Source organism: Odontesthes bonariensis, chromosome 2 (assembly GCF_027942865.1).
Source record: "Odontesthes bonariensis isolate fOdoBon6 chromosome 2, fOdoBon6.hap1, whole genome shotgun sequence".
Taxonomy (NCBI): Eukaryota; Metazoa; Chordata; class Actinopteri; order Atheriniformes; family Atherinopsidae; genus Odontesthes; species Odontesthes bonariensis.
In genome coordinates this window covers 28,985,178-29,010,632 of record NC_134507.1, presented here as the reverse complement: position 1 = coordinate 29,010,632, position 25,455 = coordinate 28,985,178, and the positions used below count along the sequence as shown (strand labels likewise).

At 43.2% G+C, this 25,455-nt stretch overlaps 1 protein-coding gene across 2 annotated transcripts in view; it reads left to right on the top strand.

The window, feature by feature from the left end:
* Positions 1 to 22,447, top strand: part of atrnl1a (attractin-like 1a) — a 425,977-nt gene extending 403,530 nt beyond the window's left edge. For both annotated transcript variants that reach the window (XM_075481032.1, XM_075481024.1), the window contains 2 exons: positions 645 to 759; positions 22,243 to 22,447. In XM_075481032.1, the coding sequence (XP_075337147.1) occupies positions 645 to 759; positions 22,243 to 22,364 (237 nt within the window). In that variant the 3' untranslated portion in view covers positions 22,365 to 22,447. The remainder of the gene's footprint in view (positions 1 to 644; positions 760 to 22,242) is intronic.
* Positions 22,448 to 25,455: the final 3,008 nt, after the last annotated feature.

Genomic DNA, 25,455 nt, shown 5'->3' with positions numbered 1-25,455 from the left:
TGTCTTGCTAATGCTATTTACCCCACAATGCAGCTTTTAATGGCATAGATCACAACTGAGGTGAACCCAGCACTGACCCCTGTGGAACCTCACAGATAACCATAAATGGTTTCGGATGAGAGATCTTTTATTTATACACATTAATACTGAACAGTAGTTTGCTGGGACAGGAAACAGTTGGTCCAAAACATCATATCTGAAAGACTTCTTTGTGAAAGCTGTTGATTTGTTAAGAAAGAAAAGGACAGGAAATGATGTGTGTGATGACACGTCTCGCTTCCCCACAGAGCTCAGCATGTGACCTCTGTGGTACAGCGCGGCAGAAGGGTCAAACCAGATCAATAACTTTGACTTTTCTCCTGGTTGTGTGTTCAGATCAAAGGAAACACTATCCCAGACATTCGATATCATTATTCAGACAATATGGAGTCCCAGCGGGATTTTACACCACAAAACATGTTGAAGTAAATGTTTTATTGGGTATAAGTTTAGACATGAACCTCAGCTGAGGAGTGATGGTGGGGTCATGTGATGGGTGGATGGATGTGACGGGTATCACAGGAATCTGGGTGTAGACCGTCAGCTTTTAATTTCATGCAAGAGTATGAACTAATTTTCTGATTTTCTTTTGGGTGGCGTTGCAGGCGGTGCCGAAGCCCATAGCCATGGAGCCGTGCTGGGGGAGCAGAGCCAGCGTTCTCACGGTGCTACTCTACCTGCCCCGAGTCCCATCTGGAATACCTCCACCAGGACAGTCCGGTACGTTCCTCACACCACATACATGCTGATAACCACGCAGACGGCGTTCATACACTCAGCTAATGTCACTTTTTATGATGAGTCATAACGCAGACCAACCCCGGTTTATTTCTCTACTTTCCTCTGATCGCTCCTGCTCTTGTAAAAAAGCCTTTAAAAGCCGAGCTGCTCCAGGCGGCTGAGCGACATCTAAAAGGCACCAGATGCAGCGAGCGGTGCTTCTCATGCGCCTTACAGCAGCTCTCCCGTCAGGTTTCATGTCAAACAGCCTCTGGCACTTTAAACAGAAGCTGTGTAAACACAGTAAAATGTTGGGGAGCCATCTTCATGCTGCCTGGCTGGAAGAAGGCGGCTGTTATGTATGTTTTCCTGCAGTTTAAATCTAAACGAGTTTCACAGCTGCGTAACGCAGAGAAACTCTTGACTTATGGCACCTTAAAGTCGGTCTGAAGTGTTTGGGCCTGCCGGGCTTCCCTCCAGCATTTACTGTTGGATCAATTGTTCCTTCCATGAGACATCCTGACTTTCCACCACCTGAGCTCATGTTGCACTATAGGCGGACGACATGCGATATCCCCCCGTCGCTCCAACCGACCACCAAACGTCGGAAACGACTGAAAACAGCAGCACTTCCTCACAAACCTCAACCAGGACTTGAGCTTTACGCACCGTCAGCACGGACTCGTCTTTCACCGCTCACACATGTTCCTTTCACCTCCTCTACGCTCCTTTTCGTGAGTCTGTTGGAAGTTTTGGTGGAAATTGAACGAACAGTGTGTAACTGGAGTAGGTGTTGGAAGCTTTATGAGAGAAATGAGCGGAGCAGACAGACAATGAAGCTTTTTCCTCATGGTTGGAGCCTTTAAAACATGGCAGTGGCGTGCAGAAAGTGACGCTTTTGTTCCGGTGGGTGATGATAACCTGAGGCTGGGTTAAGGGTTTGAAGGGTCCAAGAAATAATGGGGAAATATAACACAATAATCAGTCCGTTCATGTATTTTCCACCATGTATTTGTGTTGGTGAGGAAGTGGACAAAGCAAAATATTATCACATAATTCAGAATATAAATGCAAATGAATATTTTAATGAAATGTCCACAGTTGTTGAACAACAACAATAGGCTGTAATGATGTGGAATTAACATACAAACTAAATGTATCCTGGACACCTTTGGTGAATTTAGATTTATTCCTCAAAATAAATATAAAAAGACCCAAACTGTTTACATGAACTGAATTAACTGCTGTTTGACAGTCACTAATCCATCCTGAAGCAGTTTAACAAAGGAGAGTTCAGACTGCAGACTCGTCAGATTATCAGTTCCAGACATCTTCCTCTCGTCTTTAAAGGGATAGTTCGCCTCTTTTGACATGAAGCTGTATGACATCCCATATTAGCAATATCGTTTATGAACATTTTCTTACCCCCTGCTGCGTCCTGTGAGCAGAGTTCCAGCCTCGTTTTGGTGTTGACGAAGGTAGTCCGGCTAGTTGGCTGGGGTTTAAAAAGTAAAGCGTTTTGGTTCTCAAAACAATATGCGTTCAAAAGAGTAATACATTTGCATCACAAAATCATTTTCCAGGAAAAAGTCAGACCTCACAATCGCTTGGCCCTATTTTCTCTCCCTTCGTATCACTACGTGCTGCCGCCTGCCGACAGCCGCGCCTGTTACGGTGCTTGCTGCGTATGACTACACAGCACGCAGTGATACGAAGGGAGAGAAAATAGGGCCAAGCGATTGTGAGGTCTGACTTTTTCCTGGAGAACGATTTTGTGATGCAAATGTATTACTCTTTTGAACGCATATTGTTTTGAGACGCAAGACGCTTTATTTTTTAAACCCAGCCAACTAGCCGGACTACCTTCGTCAACGCCAAAACGAGGCTGGAACTCGGCTCACAGGACGCAGCAGGGGGTAAGAAGATGTTCATAAATGATGTTGCTAATATGGGATGTCCTACAGCTTCATGTCAAAAGAGGCGAACTATCCCTTTAACGTTGCTCCTGGTGATTGTTGAAGAGGAGCGGCGGCTTCTCTGCAGTCAGTTAGGATATCAGAAACCTCAGAGGTGAAACTTTGAGCTTCAGGGATGATGGAGGGAGTCTTCACCTAAATCCTGTGACACACCATCAGCAGAAAGGAGCAACAAGCTTCTCTACGGCTGCTGTCGTTGTTCCCAAAGATCACTCAGTTCAGCCTTTGTGACACAATTTTAAACGGATCAAGATGGAGCCGATAACTGTGTTACATTTTTAATTGGCTTCAAAATAACAGATTAGTTCATCTGTCTTTCTTTATCTGTGGAGAAGTTGTGAAATAATTCTGTGTGCCCACCAAAGCTGACACTTGAAAGGCCTGTTAAAGCTTCCAGCATCATGTGTTCAGTTTAAGAACGTTTAAAATGTTTCAGTCGGCGTTCCTCCTCATCAGATCCTTGATGGATTCAGAGCAGGGTAGTAGTTACGCATACAGGCCCATAAACACACCATACATCTGCTGAAACTCAGAGGAGCACATGAAAGCGCTCCGTCCTCCCACCCGTGTGCTCCCTCACGAGGCGCGCGGGATCAGACCGCAGTCGTCTATTGATGTGAGAGCGTGAAGTCACTGCAGGCTAGCTCCGCCCACTCTCAGCGGGAGACACTTCAAGAGGAATCCACAATGAGCTCGCCTTCCCTCGCACAGAGACTCTTTGTTTTCTTCTTGTCCTCTCTGCTCGGCTCCCCTGAGTTGTTACCATCGATTGACCCTTAATGTACGAAGCACCGATGTTTCAGAGGAGTTAAAACAGTTCTGTAGCCCAGCCTCGGTCTCCTAGCTGCTAATAACTTGTATTTCTTTCTTCTTTAAATGAGTTTTGCACCATTCGGATCTGTTTATGCCTGATCTCTTACACTGAGATTAGCAGCTGCAGCCATCACCTTTGGTCCATCCATTCAGACTCCAAACAACACTCACAACCTGTGGTTACATGGCACTGAAAGGATCGGATTATTGGCTAAATTACAGTCAGACTGAGTTATTAAATTCATGTATACACCTTAATCTGACTAAGAATTGGATTGGATTAAGACCCCGAGTATAACTGGGTTGAAAGTCACTCTAAACCTGCTTGTAGACGCTGAAGCACGTAGTGAATTAGACTTTGCGTTCTGCACATGCTCCAGATGTTTTCCCGGGGTCGTGACCCGGAAGTCAAAGGAGACGATATTACTGTTGTTGTCGCCGTCAGAAAGAAAGAAACAACGCGATGGAGAATGCTCCGTTGGGCATCGAGTTTGTGCCACAAGCAGCTCATCACAGACCAAATGTAGAGGGACATAGCTTCATCTTGCTTGACCCCTAATTCTTGGATAAGATGTCTGGTATATTTGAACTTTGTCCCTTGTACAGACACAAATCAGCTTGTTCCCAGAGCTCCTCAGCATCATCACATTAGAAACTGATATGTACTTAATGGACTCCTGAAAATGCTGCTATAAATGGAGCGTTCAGGAGTCCATCAAGTAAATATCAGTTTCTAATGTATGTGTACGTGAACGGGTTTGGGTGGTAGATTAATATGATTAAAGTCTATTTAAAATGTGGCTTTGGCGTTTTTGGAGTGGCGAACATGGTGAACGTTCATTTGTTATCATAAACTTGCCTTCCATATCATTTTCACAGCTATGGTCTCTTTATAAGCTCTCATTCTGCCACAACAAGCGTCTGAAAAGAAAACGGAACCAGACAGAGCATTGCTGAGCTTCCACATCATCAAGTACGCTGCTGCTGTCCCAAATCAGTCGGACGAGACGATATCGGCCCAATACCACAGGAATAACGTCAGAAGAAGTCGTACAGGAAATAGAAAAGGCAATAAATAAACAGAACTACTGTTTTTTATGTGTTTTGACCGTTTACAACAGCTGTACCTTGGTGGGTTTTGAGTGATCGTACAGATGCTTGTAGAGAGGAACCTGCCCACATGCTTCCTGTTATTCATGTAGCATCTTATGGAAATTGAGAGGTGCACAACCGGTTGGACCAACACGAAGAACACTTTTTGTGAAGTCAATCTTTGCACACACCATAGGTTACTGTGCCTTTAAGAGTTAGACCAGACACCCATCAGAAAACACATTCATTTCAGCCTACTGTATGAAACATCTGATTGTTTTGGCGACTAACTACGGCTTATGAGCAATAGTGAAGGTAGGAACATGGACTTAGCAGGAAATAACAGCATCCCCTTTAGTTCAGCTCTTACTGATCCACAGAATTGCATGGAATGCATGCTAGTGTAAGTTTTCCTAAGCTTCTTTGCTAACATCCAATCTGCTGTTGTGCAAGTGATGGAAACCCATCCTTGGGTAAAACCTGTTGTCTCGTAACCTTGGTTGGGCAATCAGAGTAATCAGGGGCTGTGAACAGCTGGTCACTCCCAACAACCTCTTGTTGAACCCTCATTGGACGGTCTCAGCCAAGTGCAATTAGCTAACACGTTAACTGCTGTGTGCAATTGTGAGGGCAGTATAAATAAGGGCGTAGGACTGGAGCATCAGTGTAAGCGTCAGCCCTCGTGTTCAGACCTGCATGTCGACCGAGCAGGGAGACCGGAGCCCGGGACCCTGTCGCTCTGGCCTCACCACCTGCTTGTAAAATGTGCCTCAATCCCATTCCTGTTGTCTCCAGCTCGCATAGAAGGTAGAATCTACACAACACCACAACCTTAATAACCTCCACTCTCTAAAACACACTTCACTCTGTGAGACTCCCTTGTGTGTGGGGGTTGTGGAATTGCCAATCGGCAGTGAACAAAGCAGACTTCATTAAGTCTTATGCCAACCTCCTAGCTCTCACTGAGATCTGGATTAAGCCTGAAAACCATGCTAACCCAGCGGCACTGTGCAACAACCACACCTTCTCCCATAAATCAGGGAAAGGTGGCGGAACAGGCCTGCTACTTTCCAACAAATGTAAATACAACACCTTTGAATGCCATCTTAGCAACTGCACCAGTCAAAACGTTCATCCTGTCATATATCACCCACCAGGACAACTCGGTGACTTTCTAAATGATGTCTGACAGCAGACACCTCTGCCTCATTTTTCACTGACAAAGTGGCAGCTATCAGCAAACAGTTGATCCAACTGCTGACACCCGAACCTCCCCTTGACATGTGTGCCACTAACTCAGCATGCAAAAGTCCTGAAAGCAGTCCGTCTACACTTCTCACATGAAGCCGTCCTACTATATGCCCACTGGACCCTGTCCCTACTAATCGATTTCAATCCACAGCTCCTACGGTAACTGCAGCAGCCACACATGTGATATATTTCATATACAGGTACATTTCCTACCACATTAAAGCCAATACGTTTTGTTTTTGATGTACATTTTACAAGCTTTTTTTTCGCTTTAAAAGAGAGCTTTAACATTATGCCTGACAAACGTCCATCCCATCCATCATCTTCCGCTGGTCCGGGGATCGGGTCGCGGGGGCAGCAGCTTAAGCAGAGAAACCCAGATGTCCCTGTCCCTGTTCCCAGGCCAGCCGAGAGACATAGTCTCTCCAACGTGTCCTGGGTCTTCCTCCTCCCAGTGGGACGGGCCCGGAACACCTCACCGGGGAGGCGTCCGGGAGGCATTCTCACCAGATGCCCGAGCCACCTCCTCTGACTCCTCTCGATGCGGAGGAGCAGCGGTTCTACTCTGAGCCCCTCCCGGAGCTTCTCACCCTATCTCTAAGGGAGAGCCCAGACACCCTGCGGAGGAAACTCATTTCGGCCGCTTGTATTCACGATCTCATTCTTTCGGTCACTGCCCACAGCTCGTGACCATAGGTGAGGGTAGGAACATAGATTAACCGGTAAATCAGCTTCTTTTTCACCACGACGGGCCGGTGCAGAGCCCGCATCACTGCAGACGCCGCACCGATCCGCCTGTCAATCTCCTGCTCCATTCGTCCCTCACTCGTGAACAAGACCCCGAGATACTTGAACTCCTCCACTTGGGGAAGGATCTCATTCCCGACCCGGAGAGGGCGTTCCACCCTATTCCGGCCGAGGACCATGGTCTCGGATTTGGAGGTGCTGATTCTCATCCCACTCTGAACTGCTGTTTGGTGCATAAGCACAAACAACAGTCAGGACCCGTCCCCCCCACCCTAAGGCGGAGGGAGGCTACCCTCTCGTCCACTGGTGTAAACCCCAAAGTACAGACGCACAGCCGGGGGGCAATAAGTATGCCCACACCTGCTCTGCGCCTCTCACCACGGGCAACTCCAGAGTGGAAGAGAGTCCAATCCCTCTCGAGGAGGCTGGTTCCGGAGCCCAAGCCATGCGTCGCGGTGAGTCCGACTATATCTAGCCGGAACCGCTCAGGCTCCTTCCCAAACAGAGAGGTGACGTTCCACGTCCCAAGAGCCAGCTTCAGTAGCCGAGGATCAGACCCCCAAGGTCTCCGCCTTCAGCTGCCACCCAGCTCACACTGCACCCGACCCCCTTGGCCCCTCCCACGGTTGGTGAGCCCGTCGCCTGACAAACGTATTTTACTTGATTGTAGTTAATTTTTTATAAAACACATTTGCCTGTCCTTAAAAAATAGACAGAGGTTTGTTGATTTATTTATGTCTATACTGACCGAGCACTGTGCCTAAATGGTTTTAGGTGGGACATTTTTATTTACTTTTTGTAAAGTTGAATAAAAGATGCATTTTTCATTGAAGTACCCATCTTTCTTGTGTTTATTATCATTTGCCACATGCTGCTATGCTGACGATACCCAGCTCTACCTGCTATTCCCACCTGCATGAATCTCAGTCTCTCAGTCTCTCTGACATATCGACATAGATGACAGACAATCGCCTCCAACTAAACCTCTCTAAAACCGAACTGCTCGTCTTCCCAGCCAAACCAACCGTACACCACAGCACCTGCATCCAAACTGAATCCCTATCTCTTGCTCCGTCAAAGGTAGATAGAAACTTGGGTGTCACGATCGGTGACCAGCTGACCTTTAAAGATCATGTTGCCTCTGTCGCTCGATCGTGCCGCTTTACATTGTTAAACATTAGAAAGATCAGACTGTACCTAACCCAACACGCCACCTGGCTCCTGGTGCAGCCTATGGTTCCCTCCCACCTTGACTACTTTAACACTCTCCTAACTCATCTCCCAGCCGGTGTTGTGAAACCTCGGCAGATGGTCTCTGCAGAGGTTTTTCTTCTATGCGGCTTATTGTTAGCTTTGACGTCAGCTGTAATGTTATATCCTCATTTATAACTCACTTTGGATAAAAGCGTCTGCCAAATGCATAAACATAACATAACAAGATATCTCCCTGAGTTACACACAGGATTCACAGCCATGAAAATACTGAAATCCTCCTGCTTCTGAACCTGCATAGGGCGCAGACCAGAAAATAAATTATGTGACTCGACTTTGAGCCACAGAAAACTTATCGTTTACCTTCTGCCAGCCCAAGATTGGTCATTACTTCAGCCAACTGGGAGGGAGATGAGTCTCGGTTACGACACTAAATGAGACCGCAGATCCGAACAGAACTTTTTTTTCTTACTGAAAGGAGACAGTGGAGGTGGTTTGGCTATCTGATGAGTTTCCCAGTGTGGCATCATGCAGTGCATGCAACACACGGCGACACAGGCCCAACACCACAGATCTACTCACACGAATAAACAGCACAGTTATAAACAATAAAACTGTTACATGAAAATAAGTGAATTTACTTTGATGTCCACATGCAAACCGCTAAAAGCAGATTTCCTGTTTGCTCCTCCCATGAGCTGCAGATCTCACTATAACGTTAGTTTATTTTTATGCATGAGGTCATGTATGTATGTATGAATTCAAAGTACATAATTCATGTACCCTTCCCACCACAAATCACTAAATGTTGCCCTGTTGGCCATGACTCCAGAGCACAGAATGTAAGCACACAAGTTATAGTCCAACTGATCAGATGTGGAACAATATGATGCAAATTAACTGGTCGTGGTGTGTTTCTCCGCCTTATAAGATGATTTAATAAGTATTTTAATACAGGGAACAATGCATAGTGGTCTGATACAGTTCTTAATATTTCTCATTATGTGGCTTCAAGTATCTACCTTTAAATAGAGATATTTAATTAAATATTACAAGGTGAACACTAACTTAGGATAACTTTCAAGTTAAAATCCCAAAAGCACTGGCATTTAACCAAATTAAATATTCTTGATTGGAACAACAATTCTAAATTAAATGCGACACAATTGTTTGGATCTTTGTATCATTTTCTTAAAGATGTCCTTTAAAATATTTGGGTGTCAGGCAGGAGAACGGAGAGAGGAGACGAGCGCAGGGTCGCCTGAAAGTAGCAGCTTCATCGTCATTAATATGAATTTATGTTAAATAAACACCCAAAGCAGCTCTGTTTGTCCTGAAGTTTATCCTTATTTCTGTTGCTTCTCAATTCTAAATAATGAATCTTCGGTCTTTTCCCACCATTATGTTTAAGCTGAGTTTCAACAGATTAAAACCAGCTCTTATGAGGGCTTCGATCTGCTGGGCTGAAACAACGTATATTAAAAATAGAGCTTTTAAGATCTTTGTCTAAAGCTAAACTGAATTATTAGACAACAAAATTACTAGGGCTGGGCTAGTTATCTCGTTATTATCGCGTTAACTCGTTAATTATTTAACGCCGATAAATATTTTATCGCTCATTAACGCAGGTTTTATTATTTATTTTATTTTGTAAAATTCTGTTGCTCACAGGCTTTTATTTTGTAAAAGTCTGTTGCTGTCTGCTGCGGAACCAGAAAAGAAAGTAATCGGCGGATCCACCAAACCTGGAGAAGGGTACGGAACTTTTACTCGGCCATTTTCATTTTAAAGTTCTTCCAGACGGCGGAGTCGACAGAACCAAAGTCATCTGTAAACACTGCCAAGTTGAATTGTCTTCTCACCGTAGTAGTTCCAGTCTAAAATATCACTTAAAGGCAAAACACACAACTGATAGCAGCAAGTCATTCAAGGAAACAGACAGTGGAGCGAGGCTTCTACATAAAAACTACAGAAAGATGCTGATGTTAAAAGTGTGTTTGCACAACAAATGTTATGGCACTTTCAATCATATGGCTGCACATTTAAAATAAAACTAAATGCTAAAAGCTATACACTACCTTTGGATTCATTTTTGGATTATGCGTACAACTGCGATTAATCGTGATTAGTCAGGGAAATTATGTGATTAATTAGATTAAACATTTTAATCGTTGCCCAGCCCTAGTTTTAAAATTTTTTGTCTGAAGCTAAACTGAATTCTTAGACAACAAAATGACTTTTGGTCCAATACTTCTATCAGCAATCCTCAAAGTAAAGTAAATGGAGGCGACTCGCTGCAGTTAGACGGCGAACAGCTGCTGTCAGCCAAACTACTGAGGACCACTGACACAAAAAGCAGGTCTCACAGGATAAGGACAGCTTGTCTGAGCGACTGTCAATGTCACAGTGGCCTGAAATGATGGACGGGGTGGGTGGGAAAAGCTTCATCCGAGACAACCCACTTCACCTCACTTTGTGCTCTGAGTGCAGCAGAAACTAAGTGAGACTGTGGGCTACGTTTCCCTCTCCTCAGCTGAGATACTGGGTCAGAAGAGATGGAGGAACGGCAGTGTTCACAGCAGCCTCTTCCTGCACTAATCTGCCTCTACAGCAGCAGGGATATACCCTGAAATATCTCAGAGTGGGGGGCTCGGTCAAAGTCTTTGTGAGTGAAAAATAGAGAAAAGGAAGCAATAAAGGGCCGTGAACATTGAAAAGAGACGAGTTTTACACTTGAGAGTGAAAACAGAAGGCGGCAGCTTCACTAGGTCAGAGAGCAGGAGATAATTGAGTGAAGGAGTTGTTAAATAAATGCAGTGGGTGGTAAGAGTCCGCGGCGACGCCTCCTCACCCTCTAAACCAGATTTGCAAATCTCTGCAGAGAACCAACAGCGATAAGTCGTCGTGGGTAAATTCACCGCAGGTTTCCTCTAAACCATCAGAGGGGAAGAAAACATAATCTCTTCAGGTCCTCGGCTGCTCTCTATTTCACAACATTAAATTCCTCTCCTCGATTTGTTCAGCCCTCGGCGTGGTTACATTTCCACTGGTTTCAGAGGACATTTAAGCAAAATACAACATGGAAACCGACGCTGCTCGTGTGAATTTGTTGACAGGATCTGGCTAGAGTCGATGACTTTACTGTTGGTTTAATTAATCTAACAGGAAAGAAGAGGCTCTGAGAAAAGAAAAGATGACTACACCTTCATATAGTGCTGAGTCTCCATTGTTCTCCCTCCTGACGAAGCATCTTCAGCCATTTGCAGCATCATTCTCTTCTGGCCCGATTCCTAAAGGAACCGGGGAACTCTGCTTTATTATCCTTGGACAGGAAGTAACCTAAATGAAACAGTTTTCATTAATTAAAGCTGGTTAGGTTTTGTTCTACTGCAACTGAGAAAACATTTTAGTCTCCAGCTGTTTCATGAACTGCTCGTTTGATTGGGGATAGCTTTAGATCAGCTTTGTTTCTTCACCAGTTAAGAGTCGGCTGAATTCTCCTTATGCCGAGAGGTGCTTTAACACTTCCTTTTAAACTTTTGTTACCATGTGACAGCTTTATTAATTAAGTCTGCAGCATCCACAGTGACACACATCTGACTTATAAACAGATCATATGTTTAGAGCTTGAGGTTTTTAAATTCAGCAGTGATTTTCAAGTTTCAGGCTAAAACCTGCCATTCAAACCAAGGTTCAATTAGATCCAGAGGATGTTTCATAGGGGTGGGACGATATGCTTTGGTCACAATTCCATTGTATCACGATTCTTGATAATTGCGATTCTACAAGTATTGCTATTCGATATAATTGGTAATTGCAATTTTCTTCCTCCTTAACAAACAAAAAAGTTGAATATTGGGCTGTGTTCGAAACCGCATACTCATCGATCAGACAGTATGCAGAGCGTTTACCCACAATGCATTACGCTCCTGCCCGAGCCGAAATCAGCCGGCCTGAAGCTGATTTCTCTTAAGCTCTAAACTCTGTAAACTTTAGCAACATTTGAAACATTTTCAGGTGAGAAAGTAGTCGTTTAGATCCCCAACGTGTTGAAAATCTGACAAAATACCGGCTATTTACAATTTTGTTCCCACGAATTCGGCGCTACTAAAGCTAGCCGTAGTGAGCAACGCACTTCTGGTTATTTTCACAAAATAAAATACCTGTTGCCTTTTATCATAGGGAAAGCCATTAGGATACAATTGGTGCTTTTGTTTTGAAAACAGGAAGTGAACCTACCCTCATTGTAGCTAGCTTGAAACTGACGTTTTGACAGGAAATGACGATCGGCGACGTCACGTTACGTTGCATCTTGGGTAGTTTGAGTATGAGTAGTGACCTCATGATGCATACCCAACATTTCGGAGAATCTAGTATGCATCCGGGAACTCGCTTACTCAAACTAGCTTACTAACTCAAAAAGTTAGTAGGAGTAGTAGGAGAAGTATGCGGTTTCGAACACAGCCATACACTTCTAGAATGAATGTCGTTCCCATAAACAATGCACATCAGTCTGTGTCAGTCAGTCCAGCAGCTGACATTTATTTCAACTGAGACAAAAAGAGGCATTTTTTACAGTTTACAGTTACAAAATGAATTGAAATGTCCACACAGCACAAATGTGGGCTAGTTTTAACATAACTTAATGTAATGAATTGATGAAATTTTTCTGGACACGGATATGACGTAATATAATTGATTTAGGGGAGAAAAATCGATTTTTAAAATCGTCCCAATAAAAAAAAAAATAATAATAAATTGCGATATGTACATGAATCGATTTTTTTCGCCCACCCCTTATGTTTCACACCTGTGATTTTAGTCTGAACCAAACAGTATAGATGTAAAAAGCCCCCCGGGGCCCTAACAGACAGATTTTGTATTTTCAACATTTGCGCACACCGTTGTGAGACTTTTTTTTTAGACGACTCAACTTGTAAAGTTATGCTAAGAAGGCTAACGTTGGGCATTGTTGTCGTGTTCGGAGGTGGAAATCTTAAGATTGGGCATCGCAGAGCACGCCGCTCCAACCAACATTCTGTTACTTGATATGAGTTAGCACACAATGATTCGAGGCTAAGCTCCCGCTATCCGACTTTGGGTAAATTATCAAATAGGGAACAGTGGCAGTTTATTCATGAAGTATTTTTTCATCAATAAATCGCAACATAAGCCGCTTTCGGACAGAGCCGTTCTAAGAACGCAGTTATCAGAACTGTCCTACTCGAATTTCGTTCTGATAACTGTCCTTCTGTTTCAGTCTGCATTCGCACATGAGTCGGGACCTGATAGGGACTGATGCGCCGCGCGCAGCTGTCTGCGTCAGTGACATGTTACGTTAGCCGTTTAGCGCCACATTCAACAACAAAACAAAACCTGGTAAAAGTAATTAGATAAGAAAAAACACCACCAAGAAGCTAACATGGAGAGCGAGGAGGCCACTGTGTTCATGGTCTGCATGATGGTGATATTAATCATGGACGATCGCATCAGGCGTCTAACATCTAAGCTGGAAAAGCTCACAGAGAGAGTCAGGAGACGATACTTTTTCATTTCATGAAGGAAGAAAGGAGAGCAGAGCGCTGCAGACAAAGGAGACAACGTGTAAGTTTAACTTATTAAACACCCGCCGGTTGTGTCTGTGTGGTATGATGAAACATTTCAGCCGTGATAGCATGACATGGGGCGTAGCTACCGACCACCAAACACCTCCGTCAGATGCGTTCTATAGAACCATGAAAAGACCCGACCTCGGAGAAGGAGCTAAATGGTTATAGGAACTGAGGGAGAAAGCCCCGAGTTCCTGTGTGTCCGAACACGGGAGAAAACGGCCCCGCGGATTAAAAGGTTATTAGAACTGCCAAAGGTTCCTACAGTCCGAAAGCGGCTATATTTATGAAAAAGGGCCAAGATCTCTTCTTAATTCATCCATATTTCTCAAAAAAAATAAAATAAATTAAATTCTATAAAGACCTACGGTTAACCCGACTGATAAACACAATATGCCACTTTTCTTTATTTTAAACATCTACATGGTCTAACGCAGCGGTCCCTAACCCCCGGGCCACAGAACGGTCGTTTGGTACCGGGCCGCACAGAAAGAATAAATAACTTACATTATTTATGTTTTATTTATTATCCGAGTCTGAACAATTTATTATGGAAAAATAACCGAATTCTCTCCGTTACATCCGTCTCACTCTTGACACGTGTCAAGATGCTTGTCTCGATCACATGATACGCTAACGCTAATATTAAACCCACAAGCTAGCAAAATGAGTAAAAAACAGACGTCTTTGCAAAGGGGAAAAGGCCCAGTGAGGAGACAGAAGAAGAGCCTATGACCACTATGAAAAAGAAAGCTGCATTTAACAGACAATACCAGGAAACCTACTTAAAATATGGATTTATGGCGACAGGTGATTCCAACGCACCAAGCCCGCTCTGAGTCATATGCGGCGACCGGCTCTCCAATGAAGCAATGAAGCCTTCAAAACTGCTTCGCCACGTTTTTGTGTTGGTCGTATCATTTTACTTTGTTGTATTTATTCGGCACACCTTAAAGGCCGCTTGGGGACCACTGGTCTAACGTACGTAATCCCACCCCTCTTTGGGTAGGTACAGATTATACTTCTTAGTGATGTGTTCAAGGGCTCTTTGGTTTGCTCAGACACGTCACAATTCTCATAACCTCAATGTAAATTACAGACTAGTTTACTTATAGAACAAAGGAGATGTCAATTAGGGGCAGTTACCATATATATTTATATATATAAATAAATAAATAAATAATCTGTATAGTGCTGGGTGTACAGATTGTCCAACACAGTCCAACTCTGAGCAGAAAAACCATGAAATCAAACCGTCTTTAACAACAACAGCCTTACGTGAGAAAAAAAACTACATAATTTCAACCATCCACTGTCACAACATAACACCGTTCAAGTGTGATCTCACTGACAGGATAAGTACTCTATAACAACTCTGCTTTCTTACCGTGGGGGAGGCAGAAAGGCCATTAACATCCAACATCTTACAATATCTAATTAAACCTTTTTCCCCTTTTGAGAATGACACAGAAACCCATGCATAGAACTAGCGCCACCGTTCAGGCAGTAAAGGAATGAAACATTTTCTTAACCAACTGCACATCTGGCCTCTCCTTCCTTACCAGAGATGGACCGACGGCTCTTCCTTTGGACAAACATGGAGGTCAGAGGGCAGCAAACCCAGTACTTAAATAAGACCGTTTAATGAACTGCCTACAACACGAATCCAAACATGGCGTTCTCCACCCGACACCCTCCCTGAGCATTTCTCTGGGTCTATCATCCCTTTCTTCCTCTCTGCGTGTCGACCTCCGTCTCCCACTGGAAAGCTGCTTGACAGGAATCGGAGTGCAAAGCTCACAATCTCAGCTCCATTGACCTGGAATGGATCTCCGATACTCTGAAACCATCCACCCCACTGGGACGGACTCCTGTCAGTGCCATTCCTTCAGCCTTTACAGTATTTATACTCGGGAATCTCATGTTTTCCATGTGTGAACACAAAGACTGGATTGGTTTATTTTAAAATGACTGACCTACAGGTACAGGGATCCAGTTGGAGAGCTCGTGGGTGTACCGACCTCATATTCTGGATCAGTTTGTGTCATGAATTTGAGGTTATTTGAGACATTTTTCACCCTGGACTGTTCAAAAAGGACAGGCTCCGTCCAATATTAAAGGGATAGTTCGCCTCTTTTGACATGAAACTGTATGACATTCCATACGAGTAATATAATTTATGAACATTTTCTTACCCCCTGCTGCGTCCTGTGAGCCGAGTTCCAGCCGAGTTTTGGCGTTGATGAAGGTAGTCCGGCTAGTTGGCTGGGGCTTAAAAAATAAAGCGTTTTGCTTCTCAAAACAATATGCGTTCAAAAGAGTAATACATTTGCATCACAAAATCGTTCAATAGGAAAAAGTCAGACCTCACAATCGCTTGGCCCTATTTTCTCTCCCTTCGTATCACTGCCTGCTGTGTAGACCGTGCAGACCGAAGTGCAGACCGAGCAGTCCCCTGCTTCCGAGCAGCAAACACCGTAACAGGCGCGGCAGGCTGCAGCATGCAGTGATACGAAGGGAGAGAAAATAGGGCCAAGAGATTGTGAGGTCTGACTTTTTCCTGGAGAACCATTTTGTGATGCAAATGTATTACTCTTTTGAACACATATTGTTTTGAGAGAAAGGAAGCAAGGGTAAGAGAGAGGGGGAACAACATGCAGCACAGGGCCGTCCGATGCAGGACTATAGCCTCTGTACATGGGGCGCCTGCTCAACCCACTATGCCACAGACCACCCCTGTTTTATTATTTATTCTATTATTGTAAAAGTCTGTTGCTCACAGGCTTTTATTTTGTAAAAGTCTGTTGCTGTCTGCTGTGGAACCGGAAAAGAAAGTAATCGGCGGATCCACCAAACATGGAGAAGGGTACGGAACTTTTACTCGGCCATTTTCATTTAAAAGTTCTTCCAGACGGCGGAGTCGACAGAACCAAAGTCATCTGTAAACACTGCCAAGTTGAATTGTCTTCTCAGCGTAGTAGTTCCAGTCTAAAATATCACTTAAAGGCAAAACACACAACTGATAGCAGCAAGTCATTCAAGGAAACAGACAGTGGAGCGAGGCTTCTACATAAAAACTACAGAAAGATGCTGATGTTAAAAGTGTGTTTGCACAACAAATGTTATGGCACTTTCATTCATATGGCAGCACATTTAAAATAAAACTAAATGCTAAAGGCTATACACTACTTTTGGATTCATTTTGGGATTTTGCGTACAAATGCGATTAATCGTGATTAATCAGGGAAATCATGTGATTAATTAGATTAAAAACTTTAATCGTTGCCCAGCCCTAATAAAAAGCGTTGTCGCGCTCCTTCTTTCGTGGTCTTTTTAAGCTAAAAACAGCCATGTGACGTCTTAATATTTGAACATCAATGTGTTGCTGTAGGACTGACCTTGATTTTCCGACTACCCATCCCATGTGCCTTCATTTGGGTCAGGCACACGCTCTGAAGCTGAGCTTTGATGTTTACATACCTAGAAAAGTCGGGCCGTGACGTGTGTCGCCGTGTTGGCGAGCCGGCTCCTCCCGCGGCAGATGTCTTCCAGCTGCAGACCCAATTCAGATGGGAACAGGTCCCCGAGGAATGTCGTCTCTCGTTAATGACCCCATTAGTCTATCGGGACATGGCGACGGTGGGGGTGTTAATGATGTGTCAACTAACCTGACAAAACAATCACATTAACGCACTCTGTCACCAAGGTAGCAAACGAGCACCCGCACTCACCTGCAGCATGATTTGATTACTTTTGATCAATTTAATTTAGCAAATGGAGACGCGTGTGCTCACCTGGAAAAGAAAAATCAACACAATTATGACGACAATTTGTCGAAGGTGAAAGCTAAATCAAAGGAGAAATATTCGGTTATAAATGATGTTTATTTAGTTGGATTTTTCCTGTCTGTGGGTTCAGTGTGAGACCTGTCGTTTCACCTTTCAGATTTCAAAGCTTTGAAGTAATTTCCAGTGATGTGAAATAACATCCCGGTTGCAGTGACATTACAAACAGCCGATCCCATCAGAGCACCGTAAATCAGACTGATGGGGGGGTAACTTTTGATCATGGAGTTGTAAATGTTGCTCTTAATTCCTTCTGGTCTCTGCCAGATAAAGGCGTAGCGTTTGATAACTGGAGGCACCGATGGACAACCGGGGCAAAATGACCACTTTTCGTTTAGTTTGAGGTTCTGAGGAGCGGATCGGGACGCTGCTTCAGGACGTTAACCAACCTCGAGTCCTCAGCGTGTGCCACAAAGACGAAGAGAGAGCTGTGTGTCCACCAGAAACTTCACCTAGTGAATCGTTGGATTGAACACACTGAAAACCACAACTCTGTAAATTCTAAGGTCATCTATCGAGCTTTGGTGATGTGATAACATGACCCGTTTATTTCTATAAAACAATGTTTGATGGGAACCTAAAGCAGGTGAAACTTAGGCTGTGTTCGAAACCGCATACTACATACTTCCATACTGCATACTCATTGATCAGACAGTATTAGGGCCGGCACGGTATATGTATTCGTGCCGAACCGTCACGGTACGGAGGTCACGGTTCGGTACACGCATTGCCACGCAGAATACACACGGTACGGAAGTTTAATATTGATCTGAACGCGGAACTGTTATTTTGCAAGAGTTTCCTTCAGGACCCATTTAAACACTGCCACATGCAAGCTCTGATTGGTCCGTAGAGATATACGCTTTCGGACAGAGTAGTTATAAGAACGCAGTTATCAGAACTGTCCTACTCGAATTTCGTTCTGATAACTGTCCTTCCCCAGCGGAGCTGTTTCAGTCTGTATTCGCACATGAGTTGGGACCAGGTCGGGACTGATGCGCCACGCGCAGCCGTCTGCGTCAGTGACGTGTTAGCCGTTAGCCGTTTAGCGCCACAGTCAACTACAAAACAGAACAAAACAAAACCCGAGAGAAGAAAAAACACCACAAAGAAGCTAATATGGAGAGCGGGGAGGTCACCGTGTTCATGGTCTGCATGATGGTGATATTAATCATGGACGATCACATCAGGCGTCTAACATGGAGGCTGGAAGAGCTCACAGAGAGTCAGGAGATACTTTTTCATTTCATGAAGGAAGAAAGGAGAGCAGAGCGCCGCAGACAAAGGAGACCAGTGTAAGTTTAACTTATTAAACACCCGCCTGTTCTGTCTGTGTGGTATGATGAAACATTTCAGCTGTGATAGCATGACATGGGGCGTAGCTACCGACCACCAAACACCTCCGTCAGATGCGTTCTATAGAACCATGAAAAGACCCGACCAATTACATCTCCCAAATGTATTACAACAACCCCTGGATACGAATACATGCAGAGCAAAAAAAATTACCGAAGCAATTGGAATTTACATCGCATCTGCTCTGCGCCCATATTCCACTGTAGAAGAGGCAGGATTCAGATATCTATTACATGTGCTTGAACCTCGCTACACGCCTCCTTCGGCACTGTACCGAAAATGTACCGAACCGTAGGGTCCGTACCGAGGTACGTACCGAACCGTGAGTTTTTTGTACCGTTCCACCCCTAGACAGTATGCAGAGCGTTTACCCACAATGCAATTCGCTCCTGCCCGAGCCGAAATCAGCCGGCCTGAAGCTGATTTCGCTTAAGCTCTAAACTCTGTAAACTTTAGCAACATTTGAAACATTTTCAGGCGAGAAAGTAGTCGTTTAGATCCCCAACGGGTTGAAAATCTGACAAAATACCTTCTATTTACAATTTTGTTCCCACGAAGTCGGCGCTACTAAAGCTAGCCGTAGTGAGCAACGCACTTCTGGTTATTTTCACAAAATAAAATACCCGTTGCTTTTTATCATAGGGAAAGCCATTAAGATACAATTGGTGCTTTTGTTTTGAAAACAGGAAGTGAACCTACCCTCGTTGTAGCTAGCTTGAAACTGCCGTTTTGACAGGAAATGACGATCGGCGACGTCACGTTACGTTGCATCTTGGGTAGTTTGAGTATGAGTAGTAACCTCATGATGCATACCCAACATTTCGGCCAATCTAGTATGCATCCGGGAACTTCTCGCTTACTCAAACTCGCATACTAACTCAAAAAGTTAGTAGGAGTAGTAGGAGAAGTATGCGGTTTCGAACACAGCCAGAGTCTAAACTGTTCAGGTAGATGCAGAGCAGCCAAACAGATTCACTACATTATAAATAAATGAGCATCAGGCTGCAGACAGAGAGGAGGAAGCACTCTGGGTTAAATGCTCAGTTTTAAGTCAAAGCCACATGTGTGATGTCATAGAAAGGTCCCAACCTTTGTGCTCCTATCCTCTCATTAACATTAGAAGCAAGTTAAATGTCCTCTCTGTTGCTTTCTGAAAAGATGCTTATCGGGTCTCACAGGAGTAAATTTCACTAGTCTGGGTTTTTGTTTTAAATTCCGACTGCCTGTCGGTGTGAAAGTGGGCGGGGCTTCACACAGTTGGTTTCAGTTCGAACGTGTGGGCAATGAAAAAAAAACTAAAGACAATTTTCATATTCTATCCCTCGTTTGAAAAAAAAAAAAAAAAAACAGAATCAGAACCTATCAAAGTATCTGCTGATTATCAGGGACAACCCATCTTTAAACAGGGCAGTCGGACACTTTTCTTTCCACATGTTATTCTTAACTAGATATTCAGTAAACCGTGCAACCGTTAACCAATTAGATCCGTTAATGGTTCATCCCAACGAAGGAGCAATAAACATCACGAGTGCAAATTAAACAACTCTTAGACGAACAGCTAAGGAACAACACATTAGATCTTCCTGCCATATTCCCCTTCTCCGTGCACAGGTGCGTGCACGTCCCCTTTCCACCCACTGGAGAAAAAGAATCACTTGAGTGTGAAATGCTGAAAACATCGCCACAGCGTCGCCACAACAGCGGCCGAGGTAACGCCGCTCCGGGGTTGTTGGTTCATCCCGCCGGCTCGCTGTGAGTCAGACAATTAAACGAGTTGTTCTGAGAGGAGGGAAAGGAGCGGATGGAGGCAGATTCGCTTGAATGAACCAAGTGTTAACCTCCCCGACTCGTGTGTGGAGACATGTTGATATAATGTTACTGCTGGCAGGATGCTGCATGTTAACGACATTTAGGACGTCAAGATCTGATGCAGCCAACCTGGCCGCCAACCTGCCAATTAATACACAAACCGGAAATAGGTTTAATGATTCGTCTTTTTCTGGCTTCCTCCAAGTTACAGAGACATAAATCCATACCGTGTTTCCAGAATAACTTCAACCAAAGACTTTTGTGTTTATGCACAGACAGACTCAGATATTCTAAGTCCTTCCTGCGTCTTCTTCTTCAGCGCACTAGTTACCCTGAAAATGTCACATTCCTTTCTTTCCACGCCGATCCCTCATCGTTAATTCAGAACCGTCGCTTCTAAGGTCTCGTTTCTTTTTGAAAAATGAGCCGAGAGGACGACCGGCGTGATGTGAGAGGGGCCTGAAACTCCAACCCCAGTCAGCTGCTGCAGGAATTAGATATCTAAGATAGAAATACAACATCTGTCTGCAGCTGTTTCACCACCGACATTTTGACACCGTGAAAGCTATAAAATGGACACAAAAAATACAAAATGCCATAGTAGCAGATAATGCATAGAACCATGTTTACATTTTAAACTTAAATTAATCATTCTTAGTAAACTTAAGTAATGAATTTTACATGAAATTAACCTTTGAGTTACAGCTCTTACTGAAAATAATATAATAATGACAATTTCCCTTTGTCTTAAATTAAATAAAGCACTCGTTTTGATGAATACACCATTAGTCTCCTCCTACCTCCTTCTGCTTCCAAGGGCGCTAAGTTTGAGCTCTGCTAGCAGCCTATCTTCCACACACCTCTCAGTTTTTGCATGGGACATACAAATGACACAAAACACGGAGCGAACCACAATAAAATACCTTTCACAAGTTTCAACACAGAATATGAAAAGTAAATAATTTGTTCTCGTATTTTTACCAACTCACAGAGCAACGTACACATGTCCTAATGATGAGATGGGAGCAGAAAGTCTAGCGTCAGCAATAACAGGAGGTAGCAGAAGAAGAGCGGTGCTCTTCAAAATAAAAGCACAAAATGTAGAGTGGCACAACTGCATCATTTACCATTTTTTTTAAACAAGTACATGGAAGAGGAAGTATATTAACGGAGGACGATGAGGAATAAATATATGAATAGAAAAGGGTTAATTGTTATAATTTAATTAGTATATGGTATATATTGTATATATTTATATATGGGGATAGTTATATAGATATATATTTACATTTATATTTACAAGGATGTGTGTGTAGTATATATTTATTTTTGTGATTATATATTCATTTAGATATTTAGGAAGTGTATATATGGCATATATTTATATAGGTGTATTGTAGTTAGGGTATTTGCAAAATGAAGAGTAGTTAAAAAGGGGTGGGAAACTAAAAAAAAAAGTATTGTACTTCCTCCCATTCCTTTTTTTCGAACAACGTGTGGTGTTTTGTTTTGTGTGAGCACTTCATGTGACTAAATTTTTTTTATTTCTCTTTTTCTTTCTTTTGTATGTACAAATACTTACATACATTTTCTTTTTTATACATTTTCGAAAAATAAAACTCTGTCATCATCATAAACAAAAGTAGCTGCCATTTACAGTATCCATTAAAAAACGGCCAAAGCTGAGCAGCACGGACGCTCGTTTACAGGCAGAGATGCTCACTTTGTAACATGGCGAATGTTTCCCCGTTAACGCTCTTTTCTCTCTTCCAGGTATCGCCATAGCCAGCGCTCTGGTGGACACGTCACAGCAGCGAGCGGTGGACTTCAAAGAAAGAGGCCTGGGCCTCAAACACCGCAAACACGTGGTGCACCATCAGGGCACCTGCGTATGAGCGAGGTGACGAGCGCGCCTGAGGGCGCCGGCGGTCCGATAAACACCCTCGTTGTCCCCTCTGTGTCAGTGTAACCCGACAAGCCGACAAACGAACCTTGTTTTTCACCTCCAACCCAAATAAGCGGCTCCGAGCAGCCGCTTTACAAACCGACTCGGGAGCAGGAAAGAACAAAGGAACTCCACCGATGTGTGACGGAGGTCGTCCGTTTTTAAAAATCTACTGTTGTGGCGTTTTGCTAATGAAGATCATTGGATGTATCTGTTGAAATGTTTCTTTTTCTAAAGAATATGATGTTTGACAACTGCTCAGGTGTGCACTACGAGTGAAATGCTTTACATTAGGACCCTCTGCGGGATTATAATATGCAACTTAACGTTCATCCTGGGCAGCGGCGGAACCTGAAGATGATCATCCAACTACTGAGCATCCATCTCACACTGTGAAGCTGTGCTACACTAACAAATCACAACATGGAACATCAATGATGCAGGTTTCATTTCTCTTCAGTATTCCTGTTTTGCTTGTTCCTTCAGCGTCTTTATTTCTAAAAATGTTCGATGCCGATCACACGTTTGTTCTCACCAACTGTTAAAGCTCCATTTAATGTTACTAAGTGCACGTCTTCATGTAACTTTGCACCGGTTTGTTGCCGACTTGGATTATCAAAGGGCAGCTCACAACACTGTTTTTGTCCATCTGAGCATAAAATCTATACTATTAAAACGTTTTGATGCTTCTTTGTATGTTAACTGGATCCGATGTGGTGTGTGATTCTTACCTGCATCCGTTGTTGGTCTCAGGAAGATGAAACGCGGCAGGATTTACATGAAGACTCCTACATCGTGGTCCTGAGGAGACAAAGAAAACACACTTCAGTTCATCATAAGGTCATCTAAGCCTTCTCCAACTCATCTCATCTTAGATCAGGGCTGAAACATTTCTGGAAAGACTCCATTACAAACATGTTCTGCTCAGTTTTTACTGCCAGAAAATACTGATGATTGCAGCCACTTCTTTTCCACCATTGTGACCACTGAGTTGGAAGGAAAACGGAAAGAAACTGAGCCAGAGTTTAAAACCAGCTGGGAGTCTGTTAGTTGGATATACTTCACCTCTAAGCCGGTTGCTAAGCGACAGGGAAACAACTATAACCTGATCAATACAGAAAATAATACCGTGATAATACTTTTTTTTTAGGGCTGGGCAACGATTACATTTTTTAATCTAATTAATCACATGATTCCCCTGATTAATCACATTTGTACGCAAAATCCAAAAATGAATTCAAAAGTAGTGTATAGCCTTTAGCATTTAGTTTTATTTTAAATGTGCTGCCATATGAATGAAAGTGCCATAACATTTGTTGTGCAAACACACTTTTAACATCAGCATCTTTCTGTAGTTTTTCTGTAGAAGCCTCGCTCCACTGTCTGTTTCCTTGAATGACTTGCTGCTATCAGTTGTGTGTTTTGCCTTTAAGTGATATTTTAGACTGGAACTACTACGCTGAGAAGACAATTCAACTTGGCTGTAAATGCAGGAATTTTTTTAAATTTATTTTGAAATACTTGCTTTTATGTTGAAATAAGTAAAACAGGAAGTAGCGCCGGTTAGCTCTGTGAGCTTCACACAGAGACCGAGGAGCACCTGTAACGGTGATGTTACCTGCTAGTTTTTCTTTATTTTATTCCTCCATGCTTCGTGGTGTTTGCTGTAACTGTGTGAATGTGATGCATTCAACAGACTTTTACAATAATAAAACCTGCGTTAATGCGCGATAAAATATTTATCAGCGTTAAATAATTAACGAGTTAACGCGATAGTAACAAGTTACCTCGCCCAGCCCTACTTTTTTTTTGCCACATTGCCCAGTCCAGAGTTTATAAACCAGGCTGCAGATATTAAAAGAGGAAAATAAGACGCATTTTGTTTCATCTAAACCATCCGTCTGCACTGTGATCCTCTGCAAACAATCAGGGGTTCAGTCCATTTATCATGAGGTAAGAACGAGGTCATCATGATGGTTGAAGAGGGACTCAAAAACTGACTTTAAACACCTGAGACTGTAAATGTTTTTTTATTTAAGAATCTTTACCGTTTTGAATGGGCGTCAACTTTGTATGTTCAAAATAAAATGAAGCTACAAGTCTGATTTTAATGTTATTTAACTGCATTTGTTTTGTCTGACATCAGCGGATTGGAAAATATTCCAGAAATCATACAATGAATGATCAGCTGTGCTGATTATTTAGTTAAAAGTTATAAGAGCTGCTACTGAAGCGCTTTGGATGGTGAAGATGTTCATAATAAAATGGCACCCGACATGTTCTGAATACTAAATATTTGTTAAGCCACTTAACTCTGACCTGTGAATCATTCAGGCAGGAAAAAGGCTCCTAACTCAAGGGATGAACCAGTGTTGTGTCCACACAGAACAGACAACTTAGCAAAGAAGCCATTTTAAACTGGACCTTTAGGCACTTTGTTCCCAGCAGCCTGTCACAGAGACACATCATTTGTTCCCGTTTCTTTAGCTGCATCTGTGAAAAACAGCAAAGATAACACAGTCTGACAGACAGAAAACAGGATTTCTGCAGCAACAAGGTGATTCCCAAAGAGCTGTTAGCTGAAAACTTGGCATATCTCAGCATGCTGTGCAGTGTGTCCTTAAAACATTTGAGGAAACGGGACAAGTGGAGGACAAAAGAAGAAGTGTCAGGCCTAAAGAACTACCTACAGCAGATGAACAGGATCTGAAAGTGATGTCCTTAAAGGTTCCATGGCATGAAAATAAATGGAGGCTTTTATGTATTTCTATAGGCTTTAGTGGTCCCCTAATACTGTATCTGAGTTTTTTTTCCCCAAAATTCTGCCTTGGTGCAGAATTACAGCCAGTCCCAAAAATGAGCTTTCCTTAGGATCCTCAGAATGAGCTGTTTAGTGGGGGTGTGGCCTTACTTACGCCTGTGGTGCCATGCGCAATTGTTTTGGGAATCACTATGGCACTGCAGCACTATACTGTAAAACTATCAAAACCTGTTGAAATGAGCTTACTTTGATAATATGACAAACTAGTTAGTGAACAACT